Here is a 10,000-nt window from a genome sequence, read left to right as displayed (position 1 = left end):
AACCAGCCTCCCTCCCCTAAATACGACCAAAAAAAAACAAAGAGAAAGTCAGAAAAAAAGCCGGGAAAAAGCCAAAGGAAGACGAAGAAAGCCAGGGAGAGCTCAGCGGCATGTCTAAGCCAGCGGACGAGTGCGAGTGCGTTCGGGCGTGAGGCGAGCGAGCGAAGCCACACGCAACGGGTTGGGAAACGGGCGGGTCACCAGCTACCCACTGTTTGACACATGGTAGGCGTGGGCGGCATGGGCGAAGTGGGTGGATGAGGTGGATGAGAGGGCCCGGTGGCGAGTGGTGACGGGCGGCAGAGTGGAGGTGTGCACGAGGCTGATCCAGTCCAGTTCCTCCGTCTTCATGAACTGTGATGTAACATGACCAATATTTTTGACTTGAACGATTCGTTTTTGTTTTTTTGTTTTTTTGTTTTTGTTTTTCTGTGGCGGGTTATATTTGTCATTTGTGCCGTTTTGTGGTTTTAGGATTTCATCATTATGATTAACATTATTATCATCACTATTATTGCTGCTGTTGTAGTTACTATCATTATCATTATTATTATCATTATCATTATTATCATTATTACTATCAGTATTACTATTATTATCATTATCAATATTAGTTTTATTTTCATTATCTTACTATTATTATCATCATCTTTTCGCAATTTAGACAATCTATAATTTTTCTCTATTATTATTTTCATTATCTTTAATCATAAAGTCAAGCTAATTCAAACTAAATGTGTTTGTTTTATTCTAACTAAACCGAATACGCAATGCTAGCAAAGATCTGAAAGTTTCCATTTTCAGACTGCGACTGAAGAACCTTAGAGCCAGACGGAGGGAGGCAGCACGGGGGTGTTGTTTGCAGGCAGATGTGTGTACCCTAATGTGTGTGTGTGTGTGTGTGTGTGTATATACATGTGTAAATATATATATATATATATATATATATGTATATGTATGTATATATATATATATATATATATATATATGTATATGTGTGTGTGTGTTAGTGTGTGTGTGTGTGTGTGTATATACATATGTGTAAATGTATATATATGTATATATACATGTATATACATATGTGTATATATACATATATCTCTGTGTGTGTGTGTGTGTGTGTGTGTGTGTGTGTGTGTGTGTGTGTGTGTGTGTGTGTGTGTGTGTGTGTGTGTGTGTGTGTGTGTAGTTGTAGTAGTAGTAGTAGTATATAAATATAAATACAAGTAAACATATATAGATACATGTATACATGTGTACACACTTCTGCGTTTTGTTTAATTATCATTAATGTGAAAGACGAGTACAGACTCATAAGCACAACTCCCCAGCAAAAACAAAACAAATAAAAGGTAGAAAAAAAACATGATCTTAGAACACACCTCAATTCCACCTCCAGTAAGGAATTCGGCTTTTTAGATATAGATTTTGCTTATATTTTCTTATGACAGAAAACTGTTGAAATTTTATTGTGGTCACGCAGTCAATATGTAAACATTCTTCTTCATAACTCAAGATCAGAAAGTTGTGCTATCAAGGTTGGTCGGAATAGGGAAGGATGAAAAAGATGAAAGAAAAAAGATAAATGAATAAATAGATAAAGCATGAAACATGTGGAAAAAAATAGCGAATCATGTGAGTGGAGAAAAGGCTTTTTTTTTTTTTTTTTTTTTTTTTTTTTTTTTTTTTTTTTAAGCCATAAAGATAATCCCTGAAGAAACAACAATGGCTTTAAAGAGTAGAATTTAATTGATGACTGCGGAAACTTCATAGTACGCGGGGAAATACACACAAACAATAGCGCAACAATAAAAGATGGCAAAATAGTTAATTAAGCTTAAAACTTCAAAAATATATTAAACACCGAACAGGCGAAATGGAAGAAAATCTACCTACAAGTTAAATCTCTTTATACGCATCCAGCAGTAATATTTTTGTTTATATTCATGGTCTCTGAGATAAACAGCACATTTTTCTTACCGTCTCCACTTCGTCGGCGTCAGTATTGCGAGCGCGCATGCGACCTGCACTCCTGGCGCTGCGTTGCTTGGCACTCTGGACCCGCTGAGTCAGGATCTGATGAGGCAGGAAAACATGAAAAAAATCTTATACACCAAATATATAAATTAATACACAACATATACGGTATATGTGTTTATGTGTCGATGAGTGGGTAGGCCTTGTGTTAAAAATGAAAACAAACTTTTTATTTTTGTTTATTTTTTTTATTATTCATTGAAAATGAGTGGAATCCGAAGTTTTGATTATTTAATTTACATAATACGAAATATTGAAACCAAAATGGAAAGTGATTTAAAAAATAAAAGGCTGCCTATAAGCAGCTGCATCTTATATGCTATTATTATTGTTATTACTATTATTATAATTATATTATCATTGTTATCAACATAATATGGTTATCACTGCAACATCAATTCTATAAACTCAGTGAACCTCCTTCCCCTCCCTAAGTGAACATCAACCAACAAAGATAATAACGAAAAAAAATGATAATGATAACCAACTCAACCTCACCCCCCCCCCCAGCCCACATACCCCCCCCCCCCGCCCCCCCACCCCACCTACCTCCTGTCGACGGCGCTCAGCAATGGCCTGCTTCTCCTCCAACTGCTCCTGTGTGAGAGCTGGTCCTTGTTGCAAATCCTCGAGCTTCTGGAACTTCTTGGGCGGGTGTCTCTTGATTAGGGATTCGCCATTCTCCCCGTCATTGGTCACTTCAAAGGCCACGCCCCTTGTTCCAGCTACGAAGGAGCGAGAGAGAGAAGAAGAGTGACGTTAGAAGAGTGTGAGGAAGTACTTGTGTCTGTGCGTGTGTTTGCGATTGTGATGTGTGTAAATAAAGTTATTTTTTTAATCATTTGTTTCATAATACTTGGTTTATTTCTTATTATTTTATTGCGCATTTATTTTTTTACCTCATTTTTTATATGTTTATTCATTTCATCAGCATTTTTTCGTTCCTAATTTTACCGATGTGTAAATGAGTGACTTTGAAATTCGAATATATAGAGTTTATGCCTTTGTGTGATTATAGCTTCATCTGATGTGTTATTTTTGTGTTGTTAATAGCATTCCTTTTAGTTTTCCTTACTTATTTACTAATCTTATTTTGGTTACTAAACTTATTTTTGCATTTGCTATGATGATATGCAATTGAACATCAACATTGAATTTTGTACATCAAAGACTTTACGTGGATATGAAGCACTTATCCTTAATAATATTTTATATCACCCCATTCCATCTGCAAAATGGTTTTATTTTATGCATTTAACACTAAGCATATCTTAATAAATTACAGGGCTTCCCATGTCCAAATATGTCTAAAACATACGTAAAAAAATAATGCAGATATGTCTTTTAATAAAAAAAAAAAATTCCTTCGTGTCAAACCTTTCAATCAGCGAAATCTATTTAAATATTTACATTATTATAGAACTGATAACTTTACGTTAGTAATAAGCTCATAATTAACATTAATTTTATTTCTGCATCACAAAAGAAGCTAATTTGTTTACAGAATGACTCCACTGGAAACAGTCTTTTGAAAAACCCCTTTATAGCAACACAAAGTCACTAGTGTTATCATTATTATTATTATTATTATAATAATAATTATTATTATTATTATTATTATTATTATTATTATTATTATTATTATTATTATTATTATTATTATTATTATTATTGTAACCATCAGTAGTGTCACCCCTGCTTTTATTTATATCAAAATTCATATTATTGTCATTATCATAATGATAATCATATTAATAATAGCAATGATTATGATGAATAATGATTATAATTAAGATATAATAATAGTAATGATAATAATAATCATGATGCAAATAATGATAATAATGATAATGATAACAGTAGTGAGGATAAATAATGTTAATGGTAATAATAATAAAAATAATGGTAATAATGACATGTTAATTCTGATTATGATATTGATGATATACAGGATAATAATGCTAATGGTAATAACAATAATGATATTAATAGTATTGATAATAATTATGATAATAATAGCAAGGCTCATGATGATAATGATGAAGATAATAATGATATTATCAATATTTTTGTTATTGTTGTTGTTATTATCATAATGATAATAATGATAATAAGAGTAATGATGATAACAGTAGTAGTAGTAGTAGTAGTAGGAGCGGTAGTAGTAATAATGAAAAACACGGCGATTCCACGGAGAATTATTTTCATTTTTATTATTATTACTATAGTTGTTATTATAATTATTATTGTTATTGTCATAATTGTTCTCGTTATTGTGAAGACCGTAATTATTAATGTAATGGTGATGATGATAATAATAATAATAATTATTATTATTATTATTATTACTACTACTATTATTATTATTATGATTAGAGCAGCGGTATTAGTAATAATAACAATAATGATATAGACTTTCATTTAGTTAATGTAAAGTTCGCACAGCTGGTAAACACGGCGATCCCAAGGTCTATATCAATATAGATATGATTGCTTTTTATGACTGCTATGTCCATTAAAACGAATAAAATATTTCATTACATACGCGTTACGATCTCTAAACCGTTTTTAATTGATTTGGGTAATGACTATGCTCGATGACTTCATAAGTTTGGGATGCAACTTAATTTCGTATAAAGAGGCTGATTGACATGATAAAAGTGTGTGTGTGTGTGCCTGTGTGTGTATGTGTGTGTGTGTGTGTGTGTGTGTTTGTTGTGTGTGTGTGTGTGTGTGTGTGTGTGTGTGTGTGTGTGTGTGTGTGTGTGTGTGTGTGTGATGTATGATTAAAGTTTTTTTTTTTTTTATTATTATCACAACTCGCTTATTCATTTGCTTCCAGCCTCTTTCCACAGAGAGAGTTGTATGGGTGGGTGGTAATCGATTTATCTATTTGTCTGTCTGTCTGTCTTTCTCCCCTCTTCCCTCCCCCCCACCTCTCTCTCTCTCTCTCTCTCTCTCTCTCTCCCTCTCTCCCTCTCTCCCTCTCTCCCTCTCTCCCTCTCTCCCTCTCTCCCTCCCTCCCTCCCTCCCTCCCTCCCTCCCTCCCTCCCTCTCTCCCTCTCTCCTTCTCTCCCTCCCTCCCTCCCTTCCTCCCTCCCTCCCTCTCACTCTCACTCCCACTCCCACTATATCACTCTCACTCTCACTTCTCTCTATCTCTCTCTCTCTTTCCACTCTCTCTCTCTCTCTCTCTCTCTCTCTCTCTCTCTCTCTCTCTCTCTCTCTCTCTCTCTCTCTCTCTCTCTCCCTCCCTCCCTCCCTCCCTCCCTCCCTCCCTTCCTCCCTCCCACTCTCACTCTCACTCCCACTCTCACTCTATCACTCTCACTCTCACGCTTTCCTTATCTCTATCTTTCTCTCTCTCTCTCTCTCCACTCTCTCTCTCTCTTTAGACTGATAGAGAGACAGGTAGATGAACGTAGATATAAATGTATATCTAAATATTAATATAGATATAGAGAGAGCCGTATGATGTGGTTTAGAATCTGGCGAAACACAACGATTTATAGTAATGTCGATATGCCCGATATGGTTTGAATGCCAACAAATATCGGTCATATTCCGGCCTAAACTGGAATTCTTTAAAAAGAAAAGTCTGTGGCCCCGTCTACACATACCTAAATAAATTCCTTTCTTTGTCAAGCATTTCTTGACATAAACAACTTTTATTTTCTGTGGACGTGGAACAGAGGGACGTGAGAAAATGGTTTCTATCGAGTAAAATGTGGATAAAACTTGACTTGAAAGAAAAAGAACATCTGCAGAACGCAAATGATGATATACATGAAGTTGGAAATAAACGTTCATTGTAAATTTTAAAAGATAACGTCAATATGACGTGAAATTAGCAGAAATGAAGTTGAAAAAAATTACCTGTCATGGTAGGCACCATTCAAGCTTGAGTGTGAATGGGCCCTTTGCCTGTATTAACAATAGAAGAACGGGTAATTGTACATGTATTTAGGGCATCTGTGTATGTGTGCGTGCGTGTGTGTGTGTGTGTGTGTGTGTGTGCTTGCGTGTGAGTTTGTGTCTGCTTGTGTGTGCTTGAGTATGTGGGTGTGTATGAGTGAGTATGTATGTATGTATGTATGCAAGCAAGTATGCATGTATGTGCGTACGTCCTTACATATGTATGTATGTATGTATGTGTGTGTGTTTCATGACAATCACCATTTACTACCACAGACTTTTGAAGAAAGAAACAGAAGAATACAGCGTGTTTATGAGCTAGTATGCGGTAGGTATGTCGCCTTCATGGTCAATAACCTGCCAGTGCATGTTACCCTCCTCGTCACTCACCCCCCCCAACCCCATCCCCCCACTAACCCCCCTCCCTCATACCTTGTCTTCCCTCGTACTTCTCCTCACCTCCCCTCCCCTCATACGTCCCCCCACCTCCTCTTCCTTACTCTCCCCTCCCCCCTTCCCTCAAACCTCACCTCACCTCCCCTTCCATCACACCCCCCCACCTCCTCTTCCTTACTCTCCCCTCCCCCCTTCCCTCAAACCTCACCTCACCTCCCCTTCCCTCACCCCCCCACCTCCTCTTCCCCACTCTCCCCTCTCCCCTCACCCCCTACTCCTCCCTTCACATTCCCCTTCTCCCCTCATCGCAACTTCCCCCAACCATAACTTCCTTACCTCCTCGCCTCCCCTCCCCTTCCGCTCCTAACGCCCCCTCCCCTATGCCCTCGTTTACTAAACCATCATTTAATTCCTTTATTATTTTATTATTTCCTTTATTTTATCATTTCTGCTTTCCTTTAACCTCCACATCTCTTACATTAATTATTCTCTATATCCACATACACTCTTATATTTGTTTGTTTTGTCTGTTGATTTTTTTTTTTTTTTTCGATATTCACGTGTAATTATTTTATCGCAAATAATTTTATCCTAATGAGATCCACGTGCAGTGTCCATACAATTGGCTTGTTTATCTTTCCTTTCTTTCTCATTTGCTCCGTCATTCATTCTCCCTATGTCCAATATCCACCTTATCTTGAATATCCAGTTATCCAACCCGCAAAGGATATCCACACCTTCATCCTTCACATATTTTTCCTTGTGCCTTTTCATTATCCTCTTTCTCACCTTATTTTCTATTTACCCTTCATCTTATCCTTAGTGCAACATCCAACCACCCAGTTCTCACGCCACACACGCAAGCACAGAGAGCAGTGTATGTATCGATCGCTATACTTTCACTGTAGCGTTTTTTTTCTACGAAGATTGAAATGTCAGCTGAGCGAATCGAAGAGGGGAAGGGGGAAGGTGTCGTGGGGGGGGGGGGGGGGGGGGGGGGCAGAGGGAAGAAGGAGAGTTAAGGGAAAAGGGGAGGAGGTGTCGGGGGTGGGTGGGGAGGCATAGGGAAGGAGGAGAGTGAGGGGAAAGGGGAAGGGGGGAGAGTGAGGGGAAAGGGGAAGAAGGTGTCGGGGGGGGGGGAGGCAGAGGGAAGGAGAGTGAGGGGAAAGGGGAAGGGGGGAGAGGGAGGGGAAAGGGGAAGAAGGTGTCGGGGGGGGGAGGCAGAGGGAAGGTGAGTGAGGGGAAAGGAGAAAGGGGAGAGTGAGGGGAATGGGGAAGGAGGTGTCGGTGGGGGGGAGGCAGAGGGAAGGAGGAGAGTGAGGGGAAAGGAGAAGAGGGAGAGTGAGGGGAAAGGGGGAGGAGGTGTCGGGGGTGGGGGGGGGGAGGCAGAGGGAAGGAGGAGAGGGAGTGGAAAGTAGAAGGAGGTGTCGGGGAGGGAGAGGGAAGGGGGAGGGGGCAGGGGGGGAGAATTGGTGAATGAAAGGGAGAATGGAAAGATGGGGGAAAGGGAAAGAAGGGGAAAGGGGAGGGGTGAGAAGGAGTATGGGGAGGGAAGTTGGGGAGGTAGGGGTAAGGGAAGTTAGGGAAGGAGAAGGGAAGTGATGTTAAAAACAGGAATGGGGTAGGAGCGGGAAAAGACCAAGGATAAGTGAAGGGATGTAAAGATGAGGCGAGAAAAGGGAGAAAATGAGGAATGGAGTTATGAGTTGTGTTAAATAAAGATAGGGATAGGAGAATGAAAGGGACACAGGTAAGAGGGAGCGGGGATATGAAGGAATAAGTTGAGGGGAAAGAAGGGGAAAAGAAGAGAGGATGTGAAGGCAGTCTTGGGGTTTAATAAGTTTGGTTAGTAAAGGGTAGGGGAGACTGGCGCAAGGGTGACAGAAGAAGAGGGAAAAAGGGAATGAGGGACATGAAAGGAATGCGGTGAGAGGAGAGAGTGGGGGGTGGGGGGAGGGGAGCAAGTGGGACGAGGACGTAGAAAAAGTAGGCTGCGAGGAAGAGCAAAGAAAAAAGTAACAGTAACAGGTAATCAAAGTCGATAAATGGAAACGAAGGGAGTAAGAATATCAAAGAATGCGCACACCTAGAGGGAAGGGTCTAAATATACGAAGGCACACGGTATAACGTATGCAGAGAGAAGGAATGCATAACATTAAATCATTCAAAAGTATAAATAATTAGCCACAGGGAACTCACAAATCAGCTGTGATTCCAACCTACACACTAGCGCACACACACACATACACACAAACAAGGACGTACACACACACACACACACACACACATATACTCACACACGTACACACACAAACAAACAAACAAACACAAACATACAAACAAACAAACTCCCCACCACACAATACCTGCTCCCCGCCCGCACGTACACATAAAGACACGTACACATAAACATAAACAGAAGCATTTCTCAAAAGACACGCCGTCATCAGGCTAACCAACCCTGCTGCACGTCACGCCTTGGGAATTTCACGAAGCATTGGCATAGGCTTACACACGAGCCTTCGATTCCCGGAACGGCCGCTTGGAATCAGTGAGTCACCGAGTCGTTCCAGATGCATGAGTCAGTTCCTAGGATTCCCTTCGGAACGTTCCAGGAGGGGGCTGGTGCTGGGGAGGGGTAAAGGGGAGAGAGGGAAGGGAGAGGAGAGGTTTAGGGGAGGGGGGAGAGGGAGAGGAGGGGTTTAGGCCAGGGAGAGGAGGGAAAGGGTTCAAGAGAGGAGGAGAGGAAGAAGGATACGTGTATATGTGTGTAGGTAGGTGGGTTAGGGAAAAGGGGAAAGGAGGGAGGGAAGCATTCACAGAAAAAAAAAAAACCTCGATCCGGGGGGAAAAAATCTTCTTTTTCTTCGAACAAAGAAAATGACGTAGAGAGTGTTGATAACCGATTATTACTGACGGCACAACCCGTAAATAGAATCCCTCACGAGTCTTTATCACGCCAGGCCTTTCGGCGTCCGCCCTCGAAGTATAAATGGAATAATACGCGGGACAAAATAGGAAACTTATAATGTAAGAAATAATTGATAATAATGATAATGAGGATAATGATTGCAATAATTCTCATTACTGATGATGATGATAAAAATGATACTGACAATAATAATTATCATTATTATTATCATTATTATCCTTATCATTATTGTTATTACTATCATTATCATTATCATCCTTATTATCATTATGACTATTATGATTTTTACCACCATCGTTATTACGATCATAATTATCATCAATAATATAATTATCATCATTATCCTTACAGCAACGATAATGAAAACAGCAACGAGTATGATAATAAACAACAATGACAATACACAAAAAACATCTAAAAAACAGTAGCAGATCCGGCATAAAAGTGTTCAAGAAATCAATGAACTGGGATCAAAAAGGCACTTTTTTCCTAAGCCTGACCTTTCCGGGCCAGACTACGCGAGGACGTCACGTCGAGTCGGCATCTGGCCTTTCTTGGTCCGGTAGTTGAAACGGGGCGTTGAACTCCCTAGACTTTATCGATTGGCGGGCGTAATGGCAGGGTTTTCAAAGGCCGTTTTTAGGATGAGGACTTGCAATTGTCTTTAGTCCCGTCTTTTTTTTTATATTATTATCATTTTATTATTATTATTGTCATCAT

At 39.6% G+C, this 10,000-nt stretch overlaps 1 protein-coding gene across 3 annotated transcripts in view; it reads right to left on the bottom strand.

Moving 5' to 3' along the window:
• Window positions 1-10,000, bottom strand: part of LOC125041971 — a 52,744-nt gene that overhangs the window by 4,968 nt on the left and 37,776 nt on the right. For 2 of the 3 annotated variants that reach the window (XM_047637415.1, XM_047637414.1), the window contains exons 3-5: window positions 2,587-2,762; window positions 1,981-2,076; window positions 213-354 (exon numbers count right to left, since the gene is read on the bottom strand). In XM_047637415.1, the coding sequence (XP_047493371.1) occupies window positions 213-354; window positions 1,981-2,076; window positions 2,587-2,762 (414 nt within the window). The remainder of the gene's footprint in view (window positions 1-212; window positions 355-1,980; window positions 2,077-2,586; window positions 2,763-10,000) is intronic. The other variant, XM_047637416.1, reaches the window with a different exon arrangement.

The sequence above is a fragment of the Penaeus chinensis genome, chromosome 31 (genome assembly GCF_019202785.1).
Source record: "Penaeus chinensis breed Huanghai No. 1 chromosome 31, ASM1920278v2, whole genome shotgun sequence".
NCBI lineage: Eukaryota > Metazoa > Arthropoda > Malacostraca > Decapoda > Penaeidae > Penaeus > Penaeus chinensis.
This window is presented reverse-complemented; position numbering and strand designations above follow the sequence as displayed.